At 43.1% G+C, this 24175-nt stretch overlaps 1 protein-coding gene across 4 annotated transcripts in view; it reads right to left on the bottom strand.

Annotated features, from left to right (window-relative positions):
- The window catches only part of LOC130597664 (cadherin-4), a 451693-nt gene that overhangs the window by 13656 nt on the left and 413862 nt on the right, over nt 1-24175 (bottom strand). For all 4 annotated transcript variants that reach the window (XM_057406394.1, XM_057406396.1, XM_057406395.1 and 1 more), the window contains 2 exons: nt 8659-8844; nt 3370-3623 (listed from right to left, as the gene is read on the bottom strand). In XM_057406394.1, the coding sequence (XP_057262377.1) occupies nt 3370-3623; nt 8659-8844 (440 nt within the window). The remainder of the gene's footprint in view (nt 1-3369; nt 3624-8658; nt 8845-24175) is intronic.

Genomic DNA, 24175 nt, shown 5'->3' with positions numbered 1-24175 from the left:
CTAGACTCCTGACCCATGATTCAAAGGAGCTTTGATAACTGGTTTTGTTGACAAACAAAATGCTAATTGAGTATCTGGGTTTTGACCTCTACAATTACTCAATTTTTTTATTTCTTTCATTTTAAAGGCTTTGGTTTTTACTAAGTGCCACTTACATGGCAGCTTCCTGCTGCTGGGAGTGGACGTAGCCTGAGGTCTCTGCAGCCAGGGAGAAATGGGGTCTGTGATGACCACTGCACTTGTATGCCTGAATTAGAGGATGGATTCCTGCTCTCTCGTTCTCTCAATGCTGCCTTTCCTAAAATAGCTCTTTCTCTAAAGCCTTTTGTTTTTATTCTTGTTTCCTGCCCTTCGCTAATAAATAACAGTTTGGGAAATACCACACTGGAAAAATGGCAGTTTCCAGGCCACTCTTTTCTATCAGAATCCTATCTTTAGCAGCATCTGCCTCGGGGTGACTATAATGGGAACTCCCAGCGGTATTGAGGCATGGACCCAGGCCTGCTTTCCTGAAGCATTTTCGTATGTTCCTGAAATAGCAGGTAAGGTGATCCTATGCATGTGTGAGGGTTGGAGACAGCTGCAACAAAGGGGTCCCCTCAGCAGTCCCCATCATGCCCTGGGGCTGGAAGAACCCAAGGGTAGATTCATATCCCATCGACTCAGTCAACTCACAGACCAAATCTGTTCATGTCGTGCACAGCCAGATATGAACAGGGTTTGTTTTGGGCAAACTTTTTCCATGTTCTGTTTACCTTTCTCACTTGCTTGTTTTCTTGGTTTTATTTTATTCTTACTTACTAGAACAACAGTTTGAGTGGAGCTGGACCCTTATTACCTAAACCGGAAGCTAGTAAATGGCCAGATTACTGAAATAAACAAACCAAAACTGAGCTTATTCCATGGGTAACTCAGACCTGCCGATAGTTTTCCATAAATTTGTGTAGTTGGATACACAGGCAGGAGGGAAGGCTTCTGGTGAATGCCCATTTCCAGAAATGGGCTGTTCGAAGCTGAAACTCAAAGTGAAACTTGAGCTGCATCAATCCATGGGAGCAGGAAAGCAACACACAGCTGCACGAGCCCCTGCCAAAGGAAAGAATTACATTTCATGGAGCTAGACTCTTTGGGATGTTTTCATTTCTTTTTAATATCACTGCTGTGAGTCCCCTGCCCTTTCTCTCCTACATGACCAGGCATCCAGCCTCAAAGCTGACTTTGTGAATGTGTCTGCGGCTAATGAGGATAACTTGAGGTGTGACGTTGGTCATGCCAAGCTCTCCTGTGGCTTACTGGAGATGCTTCTGCTTCCTTTTCTTCTGTTTCTAAAAACTCCATTTCATCAAAGACTGTTTAGAGACTGAAAACTGTATGCAAGGCTCTAGCAGCTGGATCAGCTCTGAGAAGTGCTTATCATGGATCTGTAGGCTTAGCTGTTTCAGTATCTTTTTCCTCTAACTCACCAATGCCAGCTGGGAAGAAAAAACAATATATCCTTTGCATAGCTCACAAAGACAGGACCCCAACAATGCCTCACTGCTTTTTGCCAAGCCTCAGCACTGGGCTGTCCCTGATAAAAAGGGGGTAAGAGGGATTGTACTTGGGTTTGGAAACAAAGTGCTGGTGGATACACAAAATGTGTGTTCTGGAAACCTTAGGGAAAAACAACTCAAGTAATTGGCTGCTCATGTTCACAGAAAGTCTTACAGAACCCTGCACTTGCTCTGTGTGATGACAGGAACAGTTTAGCAGAGCCGGTCCTTCTCCCAGAAATGGCAGATGCTCCTTTGGATTACAGATCATTCATCTCTGGGTTAGAGGGAGTATTCAGTCAGAAATGAGCTGTCCTCTCCTCTGAAAACCAGCCTTGGTACAGACATGGGGGAAATAAAGACCCTTCAAAGGCCAGTATTTCAAAAAGAATGTAAGAAGAACTGGCTTGTTAGTGAGGATGGTCTCTCTCCTCAGAAGTCACAATACCTGTCTAAAGACAACAAGAGAAGGCAGTGAGTAAACTATCATATTCTAGACCAGACAGCTCTGTGCCAGGTGAAATATTTCAAACTCTTCCTGACACGAAATGTCACAACTGATGTAAGTTTAAGTGGCCTTGGATGCGCTCATGTTGTATACTTGGGTTCTGCCAAACATACTGCGGTCCTTACAGACAGAGTAAAAAAGAAACAAACTTCTGTGCGTGCAAAAGGAGCCAAGAGCAGGAAATGCGTTTCCCATCTGTGCAGATGGAAGCTGAAGTATCTGGAAAAGGTGTCACAAGGACTCTCATTCACACACACACTTTTACCCAGTGCAGCTCCTGGTGGGAAGGTGTATGAGCTGGGGTCCTGAACAATGGATTCAGACTCCAGTTCGCCAGGAGGGACAAAAAAACCCCAAGGAGCGACAGCCTCCTGGTTGTGGCACAGACTAAATTTGGTCTTGAACTGCTCCCATCAAACATCTAACTTTTACAAGGCTAAAATTTTTCCAGCTGCATCCCATTCATAGGGAAGGCAACTACTGAAGAGGATACGTTTGGCAGCTGGTCTGAAGGGAAAGGGAAGGTGAGAACAAATCCCATTCACTGCAGAGCAGGCAAGGGCTGCTGGGGTGCTTTATTTGGACTGGCATTAGTCGGATAAAGACCAAGTGCCAGTGGTGTGTGAATACGTGTTTGACTGCTCAGGCAATATTTAATTGTATGACATCTTAAAAGCCTGTTCAGCAGCTATTTGTAACCGAGCCAGCCTTGCTCTGAATGGGCTGACAGCTCCTCTGTACTATGCTTTTTAAGCCAGGCAGAACCTAAATCCTCCGGAAGCAACACAAGACATGATTAAAAATCCCAGTAATTCCCTTTGGAAATCTAGCTCTCAGCCCCTTCTGTGCCTCAGTTCCCCCCCGCCCCCCCCGTAAAAAGAAAATAACAAAGCTGTCTTTTTCTACACCTCTGTGTTTATAAAGTGCACAAACAACATAGGTCAAAGCATTCTTGACAAGGTAGAATCAAAACATTTAGTAGAATGCAGCCCTGACCTCTGTGGCTCTGTAACCACGCAGAGACCCCTTGCTATTGACTGCTTGCACTTGAAGCTGCCAACTGCCCCTCTGCAGGCCAGTAATGTGGGGTCCAACTCTGCCTGCCCTCCTGCACCCAGCCACTCTGGCTTACCTGGAGCAGGGCGGCTGGCGAGTTCACAAGCCTGCAGGATGCTCTGCAGGCACTCGACTGAGGGTGCCAATCCCTGCCAAGCATTTTACTCATCTCACATCAGTTTGTGAATTAGCTTCCAGCTGCTTTGCTCTCCAAAGGTCTGCAGCTGCAATCCCCCACCTGTACATGAACTCATTGGCTGCCCGGTCTCACACCTTACTGCCTGCTGCATGAAGCGATCAGGATCCACTGCTGAAAACGTTGTCAGGACCGTCCCCGTAGGCACCCCCTCCTCCAGCCTGATCAGCTTGTGGTTCGTTGGGAAATACGGTGCTTCGTTGACATCTGTGACTGAAATGGTGACTCCTGCGGTCGACTGGAAGGACATCTGGATGCCACTGGCCAGGGGAGCTTGGTTTGATACCATCACTGTCAGCATGAAAGCTCTGTTCATCTCGTAATCGACTGCCTAAAACAAACAAGCAAGCATAGAGCCAGGCACAGAATACATTCTACTTTCTGGCTGAAAGCTGCAAGATTTAGAAGGCAGATGATATCAAAGTCACTGCCCCAACTTGTTCCCTCCTGTGAGCTCAGTTTGTTTGAAGGTGTAAACCCATACCAGCTTCAATCCAGTGGAGGATTTGACCCTCTAGTATTTGGGTCAAATAGTTAAAAAGCCCCACAAAATAAAAATTGCAAACAGCAGGGAGGATTTGCCCTCTGTTTTGTTCCAGTGCTAAGTGGTTTCCAAAAAAGAACAGTGTTAGCTGAGCAGTGAATAAACAAATCCACCAAGTGCTGCTCTAATTGCAACAGGTGGAGCCCATTAAGAGGGACTGGACAGGTACTTAACAATGCTATTAGCATTTAAAGCTGCTGACTAAGTAACTGTGTTAGTCTATGAGGACTCATGAGCTTGAAGTGCTCTTCATTCTTCCTCTTAAGTGAGTTTATAAGCAAAGGTGGAGCTGCAGTGAAGAAGGCCTGGTCTGGTTTAATCAGGCCATCCTTCCACTGAGACCTCTTGTCCTCTTGCAAGACACCTTGTGATCTCCTGAGGCTGCCTGCACACTCCTACAGATGTGATTTGCTGTTGGGTGGCCACAGGTCTCTTCTCAACAGAAACATACAGACGGTGTGTCTCAGGAGCCAGAAGGAGTGCAAAGCCTTTGCTGGCACAACTGACTGAACCACAGTATAATAATAATTTCTAAACCATCCCACTAATTACTATGAGGGAAGTCACTAATCATCTGCCAGGGAGGCTTGAGTTATGCAGGATCACACCTCTGCTTGTTAAAAAATGCTTTGCAGTGATTTATAAATGTAGAAGTGTAACCATTCTCCTTAATCCTTTCTCCAGTGCTGAGTCTGCAAAGTGGACTCTTCCTGGTGTAAAATACCACAGTCACATTGATTTCAGTAGAGCTGTACTGATTTACATCAGCAAGATCTGGCTTCTGTGTTCTGTTTAAACCCCAGTATTGTCAGGAGAGAAATCAAATCATAGGAGGCTACATGGGAGAAACAAATTTCAGGGGCAAAAGGTAAAACATTGGAATCTCTATTCGATTGGAGTGCAAATGTTCCTATTGCTAAATGGTTTCCTGACAGGCAGGGCCAACATTTAATAAATAAAAGGAAGCATAAAGATTCCCAGTACACCCACCAGCACTGACTCACAGACTTGTCCTGCATTCAAACAAGACGCATGGTAAAGGATCCCATTTAAACCTTATTCAAGGCTTTGAAACCACTTGACTAATGCATTTCCTCAATTTCTTTTCACAACCCTGTAATTTATATTTCTCTAGTCTTATTTATCTATTTCTTTTTGTGCTGGCCTGTTTGCTAACCTTGCTGGCACATGGTGGTGGTGCCCACAGCATTTCAGTCTGCAAGAGAGAGACCATCTGCCTCCTCTTCCATGTCCGAGTCCCCTTTCACATACTTTGTTGTCAAAAGTACAAGGTAAAATCAAGAGTTGGTGCCTTCACGGCAGTGTTTGTGCTATTGTCCCTAGTGGGACAGAAGCCCCTTGCAGCCAGACACAGTCCAGCCCTAAGCAAAACTTCTTTTGCACCATTTTAAGCAATTTCTACCACAACAGTTCATACTTCTGCTCCCTAAAACTGCCTCCCTAATGGTGCACAGAGCACTCTCTGCTCTTCACACTGCACTAACCCTTACATTTTAATGCATCTCACTGAAAATGCTACATATTCATCAGTCCATGGTTTTAGGGACATGGTTTAGTGGTGGACTTGGCAGTGCTGGGTTAACAGTTAGACTTGATGATCTTCTAACCTAAATGATTCTATGATTCTATGACAGCAGGATCCTAAAAAACCCCATAGAGCCACTACATAACATGAAATTAAAAAGTAGCACCTTTGCAGATACCCCTTGATGGATGTTCAGCATCTGATCTGGCCCAACTGCTCTGAAACATCCCCTTGGAGATGCTGCACATCCTCCTCTTTCAATAGCGCCTCTGACCTGGCTGCAGCAGAGTGAAGCCAGGTGTCCTCCTTTTCTCAAGGTATTTTTAACTAAAGTGAACAAATTTTTTTTATGTTATTGTTGAGGCAAATAATAACTGAAGCCTCGGAAGTATCTCCATTAGAAATTCAGAGCTCTGATGCATGCAGAGTTTATAATACCATTTTACTTAGCTGGCTGCCACAGGGCAGCCACTGCTGCTCTGGGAGATTGTCTTCAGACTCTGCGGTGTCTCATCTGAGTGGGAAGTTTCTCTCTCCCCTTGATCGAGGCTTTCTTTGAAGATCAGGGTCTTGCAGTTATGAAAATGGTTTGGAAAGGCATGAACAGAAGAAGGAAATACTACACTTTTGGTGACTGACTGGAGCTGGGGTTTTGCCAAGGGTGGATACAAAAATGCCCTGCCTGCCAAGGGCATCATCTGAACTCCAAGAGGCTTCTTGGTTTGGAAACATTTTTGGCCCTTCATTTCTGACCCCGAAACTACTGGTGAAGGGGTGGGATTCTTCACAAAACATCCTTCTCTGCACTTTTCTGTGACTGCCATAGCTCAGATGCAAACCCCTTTGCTTGTAGGAGTGGGGAGTTACAATGAGCAGCTTCAAAGAGCCACATAAAAAACCACCCATGTAAGGTCTGTAAATAAAAGGTTCATTACCTGACTTAATTTTTTACCTGGGTTTTCAATCTACATCAGTGATCAAACCAGCAAGAGTCTGCTCCAACACCACGAAGAACACGCTCTGATCAGCCACCCACTCTGATGTGCATACGTTCCCCAAATCTTTAAGCATGTTCACTTATTAACAGAGAACAAAATATTTCAAAGAGGAAGGTGGAATCCTAAGAGTCTTCCCTTCTTCACCATGAAAATTTAATCACAAGCAATTTCACTCATTCTCCTTGCTGAAAATACACTAGAAAGCCTCCTGGGTTGATAAGGGTAGGAAACTCGGGGTGCCCAGGAGGATCAGGTGAGGATATAAAGTGAAGACATTTAATGCAATTTCAAGCTTTGAGCTCAGCTTGACAATGGTGGATTTTCCTGTGGTTCTCTGCATTGTGATCACGGTGGGTTACACAGCAGTGGAAAGGCAACACCAGCATCAGTGGTGTCTTGGCAAATCCTTCCTGCTTTTTCCCTGCAAGTTCTGAATAAGGGATGGCTCATTATGCAGAAGTCCTTGTGTAGAAGTGATGATCATGTAAATCCCCTGTTGTTCATTCTGATCTGCCTTTAAACTACAGTCCTGACACTCTACTAGATTAAGGGGCCCTCCCCTGCTCCCAGTGAAAACATTGCACTTCAATTTCAGACTGGCTGCTGATGCTTCTGGAAGTTAAATTCTTGCATTTTACTTTGTTGAATGTTTTCTGTTTAAGCAATATATATATATATATATATATATGGATATGTGTACACTTACATGCACATATGCATCCATACACATGGGTGTCCAGGACCACTGCTAAGCTTGAAGAGGTTTTGTAACCTTGCACCAGGTAAGGCTGTCAACTATCATTTCAAAGCAATAAAGAGTGGCAAATAAAAGGACCCTGATGAAATATCATCTAGCAGGTAGATGATGTTTCCCTTAAAGTTTCAGCAAAGTGGCATCTGCAGACACACACACATAGCTCGGGGGTCAGAGAGCAGGACAAGCTCACACGTTCCTACCAGCGTAACCTCACTGGCATTTCACTGATGTCATTTTTCCTAATACCCAAGCTATGTGTATTAAGAATGACTGCCAGTTATTAGCTACAAGGGAGCAGGGCTCTTTTTTTTGCACCACAGAGCTGTTTTTAAATCACATTGCTCTTTAAACATTAGTGTTTCATCCTATGTTGTTGATTAAAACTTTCTGTTAGAGAAGGCCAGACTTATCACACGATGCAGGCTTTATGCATCTCAACGTGTATTATGTTTTCCAGATGCAGTGCACAGTGCATGTCATGCGAGCTCTTAAAGACCCCAGCAGCCTATTTGTGGTGCCTCTGTTTTTTTTTGGTAGTCAGAGGGAGCATCCACAGCCATCTTATCCGGGAAGAGATTCAGTGAACTCTGAATGGTTCTGGTTATGTTCTGGCTGTGTGTAGTGACTGCAAAAACATTCACTGCCTGGGTTGCTGGCCTCAGTAACTGAAAGGGAAGAGAATGCTCAGATAAGGATAAAGTCATGTTCTTTGGAGGCAAGGAGGGAAACAGAATTTGATACTTGCTGCAGGTATCTTGAGGGCTCAAGCTCTCCTAATGCTGAAAGCAATAGATGGAGGAAAGAAGGGATGATGGATATTTAACAGTCTTATTTCACAGTCTTTCAACAAGATCCTCTGCTGATCTAGGGAATGTATTTCACTTGTGAGGAGCTATTCTGAGCTGAGGATATGCCCCACACTGTGTGTTTATCGCTTCATACTAGGAAAATTTCTCCAAGTTTTTTCTGCCAAGCAACTCGGAGGAAAATCTCTCCTTTCTTTCTGTTGCCAGGAAATGCATTCCTCCGAAAATCTCTCCTGCACTCCCTGCTTTCTCAGAGGATCACTTGACTGATTCCCTGCTGTGAAACACTACCCCCTGATTCACAGCTAATGGGGAGTTTTCTGGCCCAAGAAGGAGAAGGTGCAGCCTCTGCCCTAACCTCACCAGGCAGGGCAGGGCAGCACAGACCAGGAGCCATTCCCCCTTGCAGTGCTCAAAAAGCTAAGGAGAAGCAGGACACTGAGGTTGGGCTCAGAGGCTGGGAAGAGCCTTCAGCTTCATGAAAGCTTAGGGTGAGAGCTGGGCTGAGTTGGAAAACGCAGAACCAGCAGCATATGGTTGAAGTAAAAGTATTCAGGACTCCTGCATGGGCAGAGATGGGAAACAGCAGATTTGAGTGCTTTCATTTCAGGGTAGAGAAGCCATGAAATAACTGCAGGCTTCTGGCAATTCCTGTAGCCTTAGCTAGCCTAGAGAAATCCAGACAAATCTGGATTTCCTTTGTTGTCCCGCTTACCTTCACAACGGTTACCATGCCTTCGTTGGTGACTGGGTCTGTCCGGATAGTGAAATGGCCCGAGGGGTCTCCGCTGATGATGCGGTAGATGGCATTCCAGTTGGGGGAGTGAGGCTGGTCCCGGTCCATCACTGTCAGATTTGCCACCACCACCTCCACTCTGTTCTCAGGAACTTCTCCTGAATACTGCAAACAAAAGACAGGAGCTGTCATGATGGGAGCTTTCCTCACAGCTACCTCTCCTCTCCTCTCCATCAGCACGCTGACTGGGAAATCAGTCTCATGAAGAGGACCAATGGGGTCCACACACCCCTTTCTCACATCGGGTTTTCCTATTTTTTCCAAACCATTCAAAGCCTAGTTTCACCTCTCCACCCCAGGGAGGAAAAACCTCTATCACCAAACCATTGCCCAAGATTGGGTAAATGCTTGAAAGAAATGAACAAAAAATGCTTTTGTTGTTCAGTTCCAGTAATCAGACAGTTAATTGTCAACAGCATCTAAAAATGGCAGACTAAAATGTGCATTTTTAAGGATGACTATGTCCCTTTAACCTGAGGTATTTTGCCTCACTCAGATTTCATTGATGGCATTTTGTTGCTTTTCAGTGATTTTACTTAATTTTCTTTCTTTCTTGCCCTTGATTTGATTTTGTCTCATTATTTGAAGTGTTTCTTGGGATTTTGCCACAGCCTTTCCTGGTGCTTAATTCTCTCATTTAGCACTGATTTTCATGGAGCATGTCCCACTCAGGCGTATCCTGATGCATTAGCTGCATTCTCCTGCTTTCCAGCCCTTGATTTATCATACGGCTGATCAGGGATCCTGGCCTGTGAATACTTCCAGTGTTTGGGGCTGCCAGTAAGACACATTCCCAGATTTTCAACTGTCCTCATCTCTCAGCATCGCCTATTAGCAGCACTTGTGAATGAACACTCTGATTGACATATGGCAAATTAAACACTGGGTAAATGATGGGAGCGGCTGGCTCTGAGTCTGCAGCTGAAATCCTTGCCCCAAACTGCAGGAGCAGAGCACTACTGGAAACCTGGCCTTTGGTGTGCACAAATGCCAGGTTATGTAAATGATAATAAATCATTCCTTTGTTAGCACAAGACTCCCTTTCCACTCGTACCACATACCCATCCACTGGAGTCTTTCAGTTATTTGTGCTTATATTTAGTATATATTATTCTACCACTGACAGCAAAAATATTCAATCTGCCTCATGTTAATGGAAATTTAAATTTGCCCTTTAGTGGTATCCTGAGTGGCATTTTGCCCTCTCTTCTGTTATGCACCTGTCCTAAACAAGTTTTCATTAGTGAATGCAGATGGCATCTTTCTCCAGCCATGCTGAGTGGTGGGCAAGAACAGTGGGAAGCTGCAGGATAATTCTAATTCCAGTACACACTACAGCTCTTCTTCTCTCTTTATTTGCCATGATTTCACTCATTTTTTACCCATTTTCTTGCTCAATTTGGAATCTCTGTGGCACACAGCTAAAGCAGGGGAAATATCATATGGAAATTCATCAAAAGCCTCTTGAAAAATCCATTAGATTATGTCATATGTGCACTCCTATTACCAATCTTGTCTGAAACCTGCTACAAAGAACTGAAGGAGATTAGTTAAGCAGGATTGTCTCCTGCTAAATCCCCACTAGTTATTGCCATTACATTAAATTAATGTCATATGGCATGCCAGGGTTGACAAGCTGATGAGCCCCTGTCTCTTTTAGGAAGTTGCTGCACTACTAACATCAAGCTATTGTACTGTAATTTCAAAGGTGTTAAGTGCTATGTGCTGTTGTCTCAAATCCTTTGGCCTAGGACCACATTTCTTTGTCCATTACTACTAACGTAGGCCTTGCAGAACCAAACAGAATTAACTCATCAAGAGAAAGCTACCAGTTGTATTTAAGACACTGAATAGAGCCAGTCCTACAGGCTGCTGAACACCATCAGCAGGTCACAACCCAAGACAGTTTACAAGACATTTTTAAAATATATCAAAAATTATAATACACAAGCACATCTCAATATAAAGCCTGGATAAAGATCCCAACAGCATATAGAGCTTTTTTATCAGTGTGAAACCCACAGTGCTTCCCATATCCTGAGCAATCCAGGATGCCTATTAGGTATAGTTAGGGAATGGTCAGTCCTATGCAGCACTGAGGGTGGATACTGTCTATTAATTACGCTTATAAAGACAAATGTTTTTCTGATGAGAACAGATTACCTTCACTGGAATCAAAGGAGCTATCCAAAACTCTTCAGGTTAAAAAGATCTTGGTGAGATACACCATGAAGAACAATTTTCATCACCTATTGGGAATCCAAACTGGAGCCTGCTTTTTCTCCCTCTAACATTCCCCCACTATCATTCTTATAAGTAAATGCTGTAATGTGTGTTGTCCACAATTGTCTTTACCTTTAATAAAAATTAACTAATGACATTAAATTACACCTACTAAAGGAAGGATGGCAGCTCAAAGCTACCCACACTTCTTTAATGTCATTCCCTCCCTACCCAGGAGTAATTTAGTATAATGAACAATGGCATCTTTCACTATTTCACTCCCTGTGCTGTAAGTTCTCTTTCATAAGATTACAACTGATTTTGAAATAAGGAGAAGCATACCTATCTAAACAAGGTAAAACAATGGGCAATGGAGGAGCTGCTGGAGTAAACATAAGATTGATAAAGCAGTGCTTGACCTACACCTGTAGCATTTACTCATATTCCCCTGTATTTCACTTAGCTTCACTTTCAGTTGTTGCATTTGAAGACTTTAATTTCCAGAGTGCCTTTTTAAAGACGATTCAGAGGGATTTCTACGGCTGATCATTACACACTTCACCTCCCTTCTCAGACAAGGATTTGTTCTAAACCTGGTATGTTCCTAAATCCTTAAATTCCATAGGGTCTTTTTCTTTCCCCTCTGTCATGGTTTAAGCCCAGCTGGTAACTCAGAACCATGCAGCCACACACTCATTTCCCCTTTCTTTCCCCCCACTCCAGGAGAGATGGGGAGGAGAATTGAAAGAATGTAAATCCCATGGGTTAAGATAAAAACAGTCCAGTAACTAAGGTATAACACAAACCACTGCTGCTGCCATCAATAATAATAATGATAAGGGAAATAACAAGCAGAGAGAATATAAAACTAAAAGGGGAAAAGGAAAAGAAAACAATAAAACCAAGTGATGCACAATACAATTGCTCACCACCCACTGACTGATCCCCAGCCTGACCTGAGCAGTGATCTGGGCCTTCTGGGTACCTCCCCCCCCAGTTTCTATACCTGCTGTGGTATGGAATACCCCTTTGGTTAGTTTGGGTCAGGGGTCCTGTCTCTGCTCCCTCCCAGCTTTTCATGCCCCTCCTCACTGGCAGAGCACGAGACTGAAAAGTCCTTGATCGGAGTAAGCATTACTTTGCAACAACTAAAAACATCAGTGTGTTATCAGCGTTGTTCTCATACTAAAGTTGAAACCAGAGCACTGCACCAGCTACTAAGAGGATAAAAATGACTGCTACAGCTGAACCCAAGACACCCTCCCATAAAAGCCTGTGCTGGCATATGTCCTTCTCTCATTCCTCTGCAGCTGGCCTTTCTGAAGTCATGTCTTGCTGGAAAGGTAATAATTCATTCTGACTTTCGGGTTGAATCAGATTATACTAAAATTGGTTAAGCCCAGAGTTTTCTTTCATCTCACTTGGTACCTGACAGCATATAAACATGCAGACAAATATCACTCCGGAGGAGAAAGGGATTGATGTAGGGGACAAATGATGAATTGACACAATGGCTTGACTTTGTGCAATAAATCTGAAGTCTGAGCGGTGAAGCCATGCACAGCAGAGTAAAACCAATTAGCTCACCGCACCCACTCCTAGGGAGGTGTGGCATGGAAATGGATGAATACAAAGATAATTATCCAGGCTTTCTTCTAAAGGGAATTCCTTTTTTTCCAATGTTCTTGCTTTATTTTCTAGCTGGTTTTGCTGAAAAGCTGTGAGAGCACAGACTTCATCACATAAACATCTGCAGGAAAGATTTTTGTGTTGTCTCCAACATTTGCTAATGATGACACAACATTTGTTACAGGCAGAAGTGGTTTATGGAGGCTGAATTGCCTAGAGAAATAGTGTTTTATGACCTATAGATATAGATTAATGCAGAAGAATAAGGGCATCTCAGTCCTCTTATTAGACTCTGAGCCCTTACCCTGACAGCTACAACTGCTGCAAAGTGCTGCATCTTCTCTCTAGGTCCCCTAAGTTGAAAGAAACTGAAATGAGAGCACTCGTGAGCAAGTGGCGTGAGGTGTCCCATCTCCAACTGCTTTCTGCGGCCAGGCCACCCTGTTATGCAGCAAGTTCTGGATATGAGGTGAGGTGCAGCCAGGAAAACCAGCAAACACTGGGAGCAGGCACAAGTATGCTTAAGGGCATACTCCTGCTATCTAAGTGCTGGCATGCGAGCCAACTGCTTACCTTTTCTGCATGATATTTAACAGAGACACTTGAATAGCAGGGAAATTAATAAACAACTGCAGTCTGGTTGCTGCAATCTGTGTAAAATGGGAAAAAAAAAGATTAAAATCTCCTAATAAATCATTAATTGTGATGGGCCTGCCTAGCCGCAGCGCGGAAACAGGCAAATGCCATCCTAATTGATTGCTTCTTATTCCATCTTTATAGGCCTGCATTTTTTATTGTGAGGGCTGAATAAGCCCAGAGGTGTAAAAAACCTCTAGATTGTACTCTGTGTATCTGCCAAGTTGATATTTAGATCAATAATCCTCCTCCCCCCAAATCCCCCCTATTCCTACTACTTGTAATTTAGCTTTTCTTCCTAGCAGCCTAATTGCTGTTTTCTTAAGCCTTACTATCAATTCTCTGACCTTTAATTTCCAATATCATTTGCTGTACAGACGACTGTGCTAGGATGCAAGTTATCCTACCCCTCTACACTGTATGGGTCAGACTTGGCCATCAGCTTCTGTGGCAGTCAAATAGTGACCTCCAGGTTCTCTCTTCACCATTGTCATTGTGCAGTAGAGACCACAAGCTCACTTGAATCTCCCCAAGATCTGTATAAAGTCTACCTATTTGGCAAATCAGATTTGAGATGCTCACTTGTTTATCACATTTTATTAAAGAAATACTCACTCATTGAATGATCATAGAATCATAGAATGGTCTGGATGGAAGGGACCTTAAAGCTCATCTAGCCCCTAACCCTGCCATGGGCAGGGACACCTCCCACCAGAGCAGGTTGCTCCAAGCCCTGTCCAACCTGGCCTTGAACACTGCCAGGCATGAGGCAGCCACAGCTTCTCTGGGCAGCCTGTGCCAGTGTCTCACCACCCTCACAGTCCTTAGATAAGATGCTTACACTAAGACTACCATCATTCAGATTATAGCCATTTCCCCTTGCCCTGTCCCTACATGCCCTTGTCAAAAGCCCCTCTCCAGGTTTCTTGTCAGCCCCTTTAATCACCAGAAGCTGCTCTAAGGTCTCCCCAGAGTCTTCTCCTCTCCAGACTGAACAAGCCCAGCTCTCTCAGCCTGTCTTCATAGCAGATGACCATCACCTTCTAAGTGCCAGCTTCTAAGTACCAACAGGAACTAAGTACTCACTTTTTCTGAGGCAGCCCATGGCATTGCACCAACAGCAACCCCTCTGTAAACCTTTTAACTGCTGGTTTTTTTTATCTCATGCCCACAACATGCCCTGCACTGCAGTGTCCCTGCTTCAACTTCACGTTCACTTGGATCTACTCCACAGTGCATCCATGTATGCTTATACTTCAGACTAGTTATATGACATGTGGCAAATGCTTCCCAAAATGTTCTCTACTAAGTGGCCACTGCACTCTTGCCAGCTCACAGTTTTGCTCCATTGGTACGAGGCCCAGCTGTCATGATGCTCATTCAGAAATGAATTGCTTGGGCTGCAGGCACCAGCTCGTTGCGGACAGGCAGGAGTCGGCCTTGCCCAGCCGAGTGGAGAAAAACACATGGCAATTAGCTCACCAACTTTTAAAGGATGCGTTGGAAGTTCTGCCTTCATCGTCAGTGGTTTGTGCTACTAAAATGCGTCACCTACCTGCAAAGCAGTTCTCACAGCTCCATGGTGCGGTGGAGCCGGTGCACCCACTTGTTTATTGGGAGTGTCTACAGGAACGCTGGGTGATGCTCAGCGTGGTCTCAATGCACTGGTTCCACTTCTGCTGGATGAGTTTGAAAAACAACAGCAGGACCTGAAGTTTTTCACTTCTGAATCTGATCTTATGACAGGGTGTAGAAAATCTCCATCACGTTCCTGCACCTGATCATAGCCATGGGCTTCATGCTTTGTCTTGACTTGTGTTGCTATTTCAAGACTTCAAATAATGACTAGATTTGATTAAATTACCAGATGTCCTCTTTGAATATGAAGACAAAACAGGAACAGAGGACAAGAAAGCAAGACCCTTTTTTTTTTTTCAGAAGCAGCAGAAGAAAATGGTCTGATTTCAAACTCTCTCGTGTGAGGAAGGAACGTGCAGGTTTCGCCTTGGTTCAAAGACACTTCGAGTACTTGCCAGGAGTTCAGAGACAAGAGCACATAATAGTAAAAGGATATTAAAGGTAAAAAAAGAAGTTTGCATGTCTGACAATGAGCACTGTTTTTTTTTTTTCATTATCAGATGTTACATTCTTGTGACAGCATGAAAAGATGCCACAGAACTGATGACACAGGACACTATACTGCTGCAAGATAATCATTGCCAGATAAATATATCTTATGAAATGAGGTTTGAACTTTGCATAGAATTTAGATATTTTGTAAAAATGCATTACAACACAAAGGAGCTTTTTACAATGTTCATACGAAAGGTTTAAAAAAGAGATTAAAATTATGCCCTTGGAAAGGCATATAGCCTTGTCAAGAAAAAAAGTACTCTGCATTAACCCCATGTAGGAAAGTAGTACTTTATCTTCATTTCAAAGGCTATAAAGAACAACTTTAATCAACCTACTTGACTTTGGGGACTTGCACGTCTCGCTGAAACTCATGAAATCTGGCATAGTGTGGTTTCCAGAACACAAAAGCCTTTAATCTGTAACCTGGCACTCTTGTACATTCAAATCCTGATACTATCTCCTTGTTAGGAACTAAAATTGTGAATTTATCCAAAATGGGATCTCATCTCGTCTAAATAATATGGCCTTTGCAACAGTGACCTTTAACAATGGTTATACTCAACAATAAAAGATTTTATGTCGGGAGCCAGTGGAAACAGTCTATGTTAAAATTCTGATCTGATAGCAAGGCCTTTTATTTTCCAGTTTTAGACAAGAATCCTCTGAACATTTCATTTGCTCTCTTGTCTAACACACCTTTGTTTCTTGCTTTCAAAATGAACAGCAGGAAAAGGTAGCTGATAACTTTCGGCAGACTACTGGATTGTCACGTGTAATTAGTAATGCTATCTTTTAAATAGAGGCATAGATTTTAAAACAGCTGGAACTGCCTACAAAGCCTCATTCTTAATAATATATATATATTTATACAACATACCAGTTTTGCACAGATACATTATCACTTTACAGTGGCTGACAGCCCTATGCTTCCCTTCAGCTGCAGAGCTAAAGGCTAAGGGACTTGCCCATGTAATTGCAGAACTGGGGTTGGAACCATGTCCTGCCCTTTGCCGCCTGTTTTGGGGCAGGATCCTGAAAACATCATTAATTCATGTGCTACTTGATAAATCCATTAGTTCAGCCTGGATTAGTCTATTGATCTCCCTAGTGCATTGCCATGTAGCCCTATGATCCCTGCTGAGCTACTGAGATGGAAAAGCTCCCAGAAGGGAATGCTGGCAGAGATTCATGCACTGGAGATGATGAGCTCGATCACCAGCTCCTCCCCAAGCTCTGCACCACGTTGGCTTCAACTGGGGAACATGAACAGGTGTGTACAGCTGGGGAAAAACAGGCCAAACGAACCATTTGTGAAGCTCCCACCATCTCAAAGGCCAACTGTGGTTTAGATACGGTGACTTTAAATTGCCAAAGCAGTGCTAGCATCTTGTGCATCACCCAGCGTGGCAGGAGGAGAGCTTCCCAACATGCAGACTGCCTTGTTCGCACTTACTCTCCAAAATAACTACCTTCCTTAAAAGTGGATGGAATTTATTTGATGGCACGTCAAGCCTCACATTTCTTTCTCCATCCTCACACTACAAAGTACCAAATAACGCCCCTGTTTTGAACAAAACTCTGAAAACAGTTTTCCTCATTTACATGTAAACCAGATTGACAAAAACCGCTCGACAGAGTTCAGCTCCTAAGCGAGCAAAACACACTTCACAGCTCTGACTCTGTATTTCTTGGTGAAATGTGCACAGAAGAGGACGTTTTAATTCAGGCACCTGCAATAACATTTCATAAAGAAGGGCCTTAAGCTGATAATTCTGGTTTAGGATTTTCTTATTAACTGCCCACTCCTCATAATGAGTTTTTAATTAAGTTTTCCCCCTCCCCCTAGATTTTAAGGCATATAAAAGCTGTTCGTGTGCCTTTGGGATCTGAAGACACATATTTGGGAAAGGGGGAATTTTAAGAGGACTGAAACTGAATTTTTTTTTGTGTGCTATAATCCCGGTATTAAGAATTTTAACAAGCTTCCCATGAAGCACAGCTCAGCCAGTCTGCACACTGACTCCTGTGCAAACCTCTGCCCTGCAACTGAAATCTCTGTTGTTTCCAGATTAGTCTCAGAATTAGCACACAAGGGGATTTTTTTCTTTATGACTAGATTTGAACACAATAATCAGGTGCTGAAAAACCCTCAGGGTTTGGTCATAAACAGGGTTATTGTTTATATTGACTAGACAGAGCATCTTTGTAGGAGAAAGTCACCGAAGCGTGTTTTATTCTAAAAGTACTGCTACCATGGTTTAAAGATGGGATATTATGAGCTGGTGCCTTGATGATCAATTTTCATCTCCTTACTGCTATATAAAATGTAATGGCAATGTTCATTGGTGGGGTGAGAGTAAAGAAAGATCTGTGTGCTCCCACCTGCACCCCTGTGCTGTGGTTTCTACAGGAAGGGAATAAGTGCGGGACATGCCTCCACATTGCAGGGGTTGCTGAAGGGCTAAACCCAGATGATTCAGCTGCAGCACTGCTCTGAAGTGAGCAGAGAGGAAACCTGCCCTTCCAACCCCCCCTTCTGATGTACTCCCCAGAATCACAGAATTGTAGAATACTTTGGGTTGGAAGGGACCTTTAAAGGTCATCTAGTCGTGAGCAGGGACATCTTCAACTAGACCAAAATCTGGTACTACAGGAAAATGCATCCCTGCTTGCTTACAGTAATTCAGAGCACAGAATGAAGACTAAATTAAATGCTGTGCAATTCATCAGACTTGCCATGAGAAAGAGGCTTCTTCTTGTTTACAGCAAGAAAGTCAAAGTGCATGTAGCAGAGAAGAGAGATGCAGTGAGAAATGGGAGAATACTGGGTTGAAGTGAAGGACTCCCTGTATACTTGTAAGTGTGGGAAGGGAAACATTTCTTCTCTGTTATTTTTTGGCATATTACTGCATTAAGCTGAATGGTTCGAAAAACTCTACCATACTCAAAACCCCTTTCAGAAACCTTTTAACCATTCTCTATGATTTTAGCTCTGCCTGTTCTCTGTGTTCTGACCCTTTCTTCTACAACTGGGAAGTGCTAAGACATCCTGGACAGTTTGAAATACTTGATAAGAGAAAACTCACAGCACTACCAAATCCTTTGCTAAATCTCTTCCCTCCCTCCCCCCAGCATGTCACTAAAGATTTCATAAGTTAAATGTGCTTAATGAAATTCCAGATATATATCCTCTTAAAATGACATCCCCTGGAAGCAACTATTTTTAAGGCAACAGAATATTGAAGAATTAAAATCCTGCCGACCCAAGGAAGTTAGCCAACTTCAGAAGGGGATTTATTTCAGTGCCTTCCTGTAGTGGAGTTACAAAATGCATTTAAATGTCTCAGCCTCACATCAGTGCCCAAGATGCTGTGTATTTTTAAGATAATGAAATAATCCACTACAAATGCGTATTTGCCCGGGACATCTGGCAGATGTGGAGATGTACCTGCCAGGGTTGTGTGGATGTCCTGGATGGTGCTGGGTGCCCACAGTCAGGCAACTGAACTGGGCCCTCCAAGGCCAGGTCTGGCCTCAAGAGGAGAATTAGGATATTTAATACAAATCCCAAAGTAGGAAGAGGCCCACAATCTATACAAAATCATTAAAATTTGAGAGAAATGCTACAGGTGGATAAATGCTAGATAAGAAATGCTGGCATGGGTAGGTACATGAGATACAAGAGCATTAGTGTCTGATTTCTCCTTGAAATTTTATCTTGACTGACACACCAGGGATTATGGGAATGGTGTCTAACCCACACACATGCAGCAGGTGGTAGAGACCACAGTGGTCTCCATCACAGCACATCCCAGAGTAGGAAGGATATTTCTCTGTACATGTTTACTTCTTTTGACTACAGAGATTTTGTCAGTGACACCTGGCTGTGTCACACCTCATTGCACGCACGTATCTCACGTGTGCCCTGGCATCTCCTTCTCTCTAGACAATTCCTCCACAGCACTACTGAAGGCACAGTCTGACGATGTGGTCTACAGCTTCTCCCTCCAGATCTCATACATATTAAACAGGGAAGTAGAAGGAGAGAAGTCCCTGCTAAATGAGACATCGTACCAGGAGATACAGCACTGCCAGCTGTTGCAAATGAAACATCTGATGACTAATGGGTTATAGCAAGTGATAGCTGATAGGTGCCGTCGTACCACATGGGACAGGGGTGGCCTCAGCATTGTACAGGTATCATCTGTGTTTTGGTAATATGAACCTGACTGCATAAACCAGCAAAACAGCAGGCTGGACAATCAAATGTCATAACAAATTATCACCTATCACTATGATGCTGATGATGGATAGACACATGCCTCTCAACGCCATCAACGACAGCTACCTGAAAGCACTGTAAAGAAAGAAAAGCATCCTGCTGTACATTATGGTGGGTTAATAATTTATAAGGTACAGAGGCAGAGGCTGTGCTCTTAAATCCTGGATTTCTACTACTTAGGTACTGAGAAGCAGGGCATGAGCAACAGTGTGGGCTCTACCTCTTTTGTGGTGCTGTAGCTCTAACAGGCTGAGATTGTGCTCTCTAGCATGGAGAGAAGAGGTTATATTACTCTTGATTTTACATTGAGCAGTACACGTGTTCAATCTGAGAGACACCAATAGAGTATTTTTTCCTATTCCCTTTCTTATTTTTTTTGCGACAGAAAACTGGAATCTGTAATGAAACTATCAGTCCCATTTGGTAAATCACTGGTCTTTGGCAATTTTAAACTCCAAAGTCTGAAAAATTCATTACTTCTAACTTCCATCAAGGGTGTTCCTGAAACCAAAATTACTTAATCAACTCAATTTAGCTTCTTGTGTAGACCTAATTCAGAAAAACTTTATCTTCTTGAATTGTTATTGCAATTAATTCCCCCCCCCCCTTCTTTTTCTGCTGCAGACGACATTTCAGTAATTAGATATTTTATAAAAATGAGTTATTCATTCAGAGTAGCTTCACTTTTATATTTGATTAATCATATTACCACTGAGGTCTGGGTTTCGTCTCCAAGGAAAGTTTAATGACCTCATTTTAATCCTTCTTTTAACCACCAGGCAGGTAGCAGTGAAGAGAAACAAAATTATCCTTTTTTTTTTTTTTCCTTTTCTCTCTTTTTATTTATTTTATTTCTTTTTTTTCCAATCTCAAGATTACATTTGATGTCTTTTCTCTGTGACTGACCCATTTACAAGGAAGAATCTAGCTGATTCCAATTAGGTTCAGGACAGAATCAGGCTAAGCAGAGCCTTGAACTGTGCCTTAATAACTAAAGCTCAGTGTGATGGTGAGGAACCAGAACTGTTTCACTGAATGGCAGTAGGTTTAAAGCACTGTACATGATCAATTTGGTGATAATTTGAAAATGAATGCTCTGAAAGGAAATAAACAAAACAAAAGCCACTGTAAATTTAGGTTTTGATTAATGGGGTCTATTAGTAAGAGACTTATATCAAGGAGACCACAATTTTTTATATGAATGCATATATACCCACACTATGTAATGGAATAATTCATATAAGACACAATTTATGTGGGAGTAGAGACTTCGATATTATTGATGACTGCCTGCCTTATATCAGTATCTATCTATGCTTTGAATCTAGCTATATGCTTATCTGTATTTGTGTAGTTGTAGGTATACATCTTTATATCTCTCTATCCATCTTGCAGACTACACTAAGTAGGCTCAAAGGCATTTCATCCTTTCTGTCTTGTGCTACACTGGTGTAAAGACTTAGCAGAAATCACAGAAGGGGCTGATGCTCTTTTTATTAAGACATGAGGAATTTTTGTTTTCCCATAAACTGAGAAATATCTTTCATTTCAGATGAAAGAGGTGACAAAATAAAGAGCAAAAGTTGAGTATCCACAGGAGAGCATGCAGCGTGTCTTGTTTTCCATAGCACGGCATTGAAAGGGCCTCCAGGCACTTAAAGATGCTGTGCTTGGGAAGAGCCACACTGCTCACAAAAGATCTGCACCCCGAATTGGGAGCTCACTCATTCCTTATCAGAATCAAAACTGTGTGGGCAGCACAGTTCTGAAGCTCTGCTGGGCAGGCTTTGCACTTAGGTAGAGATCCATCTCCAAAGGTCAGTTTGATTCAGATGATGTAAGTAACCTCTATCAAGACGTAAATACTTCCCTAACCACGGCTATATCTGGGGCAGTAAAGCTCCTGGCATTTGCATGGCAAGTTCTGGGCAAAGCTGCAACAGGATGAGAAGAAAGAATAGTTTTTGCTTGTGCTCCCTCTGTTTGTTAATGCTACCTCTTGACCTAACATCCTTAGTCTAATTCATTGCTCATGAGAAAGGTTTTCATCAGGAGCTGCAGTGAGAGGCAGAAAGCCCATTTCAATTTATAAACACCCAGTTCTTATTTAGAAACACCAAACTGATATGTAGTTTTTAAGACTCCACCAACTATACATTTAATTGAAATACACACATTATTAAGTAGATGCTCATGTGCCCACATGCTACTGGGCATATGTGATTCACTCGAATATAACAATTTATTTCAGTTACACGATGACAGCTCTGTAAAAAACCCAAGCTTCCCTGTGTAGTTTGCCTGAGCTTGGAATATTGCAAGTGAACACAGTCACCTGGGATTTCCCATGAAAGCACAACTGATTTCTAACGATAAAGCCCGTCTTCAGGACTGGTCAGAGCTCCCGAGTTTGTAGAGGAGCCCAGTCCTGTACATTTGCTCACCACAATATTAGGTCTTTCCCCTTGCCAGCTCTGGCCTACGCTGTTCAACTCGATTTCTGCCTCTTATGACAAACGCCTCTAAATTATGCAAAGGGCGTAATTTTGATGATTTTATAATACCACATCATCCAGGCTAATCTATATTCAAATGCCACTGTAGACTTTCTGAATGGCACAGACGTAATGATGGGGACTGTGAGATCTGAATGGGCAACTGCATACAGAAATTGGGCTGAAAATTTAAGACCTTGATTTTTCCAGGCCTGGACATGTGTCCTGGTCCTGGGGGATGGTTAGCTACCCACTCCTACTGTTCTTTTTTCCTGGATCAGTGTGGTAAGACCACGTTTCAGGAAGCCCTTTGAAGGCATCCTGGTCCTTTTTTGCAGTCTGCAGGAAGTCCCACTGAAATCCTGCTCCTGCTGGATTCTCCCTTCACAGCATAAGATTAATTTGTAAAACATAAGCATGCATGTAAAAGGGATTTCTCATAATGCTCACATGTACTGAATGCTTCTGGATACATCTGGCTATAAATGTGCTTAGGAAATCCCAAACCGCTGTCAGGCTGACTTGGTTTGCAGTTTTGGTTTCCTACCTCCATTAAACATCCTTTCTCCAAACTAGACCTATTTACATCTTTGCTTCGCACTCATTCGGAAGTCGGTATCTTGCAGCCTGAAGGAAAAGCTGAGGGTTTTCTCTGCTGCTTTGCTATTTTTGAACTCTCCATTGAAACCAGAGCTCAGCAGGATTCAGCTGTGGGGCCAAAGGTGAGGTGAAGCTTCACCCCAAGTTTGCCACTTGCAAAGTCACATTCTTACAGCTCACACCAGCTATTTCTGCAGCTCTGGATAGCATTGCTCTTGCATTAGGTAATGCACAGCTATACTTTTGTCCTCAAACAACTGACATCATAAGAAATGCATGCAGAACAAGGAGTACAATTTTGATTTATGCTTGCTTGCTCTTCCACAGTCTTGGCAAATTCACAGAGCAGGAGGACTCAGCCAGCATTATGCCACAGCTGTGAAAAAGGCATATTTGATTCTAAGAAATATTAGAATTCTTGTTCAAGACACTGAAAAAAATCTTATCTGGATTACTATATACAAATTGGGTCAGAAGAAAGATATCTGAGCAGAGCCTGGAGCACAGCAGGGTCAGCAAGATGAGCAGGGGAACAGAAAGCTGTAATGTAACAAGGGGCTGGAGGAGCTTGGCTTGTTCAGCTTCACCAAACAATATGCACTAGCGTATCAGGGTGGAGATGGGAGAGAAAATGGGAAGGAAACAACAACATGAGAGAAAGAAGAGCTATGGTAAGGGCCAACACTAGCATGGCAGTACTGCACTGAGAGCCTGCTTCACTTTCAAATTTCAAAGCATTTCCCAGTGTGGGCTCAGCAGCATTTTCCATGGTACTCAGTGCAGCCAGAATACCTGTCAGACAAAGGTCAGGCATTTTTGGCAGTGCAACGCCAAAACCAGAAAGCTCATTTAACCTGGGTCTCCATGGCATTTTGCCCATGAAGCCACAAGCTCTTCAACTGCAGATTTCACTGCTGGCTGATTCAGCCCAGTACAAGCCTGGTTACTAACTCAGAGTTACTGTAGGAGCCAGAGACGAGTCTGATCTGACGCAATTAAACAGCCCAGTTAAAAAGTGGCAAGAACTGATTTTTCTAATGTACCTGCAACAAGTACTTGCTCCTCCAATGACTAGTGAAATCCACTTCGTAACTAGGTTAATCTTACCCAGCTATACATGCTCTTCTGCTAGAATATGAGCCTCTATGTACACAGGGTGTTATTCTGTACCAGGTGCTCTGCTTTGAGCTCACAGCCAGCCTTTGATCAGATTGTTTTTGCCAGGCCAGCAAGAGTCAATGCTGCCTGGGCACTGTGAGCTGGGAAGCATCCACCCCTGCCCAGTAGTCCATTCTTAAACCTTTAGAGCTGTTCCTAATGTAATTCAGTGCCCAGATTAGCCAGTGAAGCAGCGTGGTGAAGGGGATGTGGTCCTAGAGCTGCCTCTTTAAAACATACTCCACTGGATTCAGCCTTGGAAGAGGAGATTCTCAAA

This window comes from Pezoporus wallicus, unplaced genomic scaffold (genome assembly GCF_028554395.1).
Source record: "Pezoporus wallicus isolate ANWC-B61680 ecotype Strahan unplaced genomic scaffold, APGP_CSIRO_Pwel_v1 contig_6783, whole genome shotgun sequence".
Taxonomy (NCBI): domain Eukaryota; kingdom Metazoa; phylum Chordata; class Aves; order Psittaciformes; family Psittacidae; genus Pezoporus; species Pezoporus wallicus.
The sequence above is the reverse complement of the archived record's forward strand: the minus strand, read 5'-3'. Positions and strand labels throughout refer to the sequence as shown.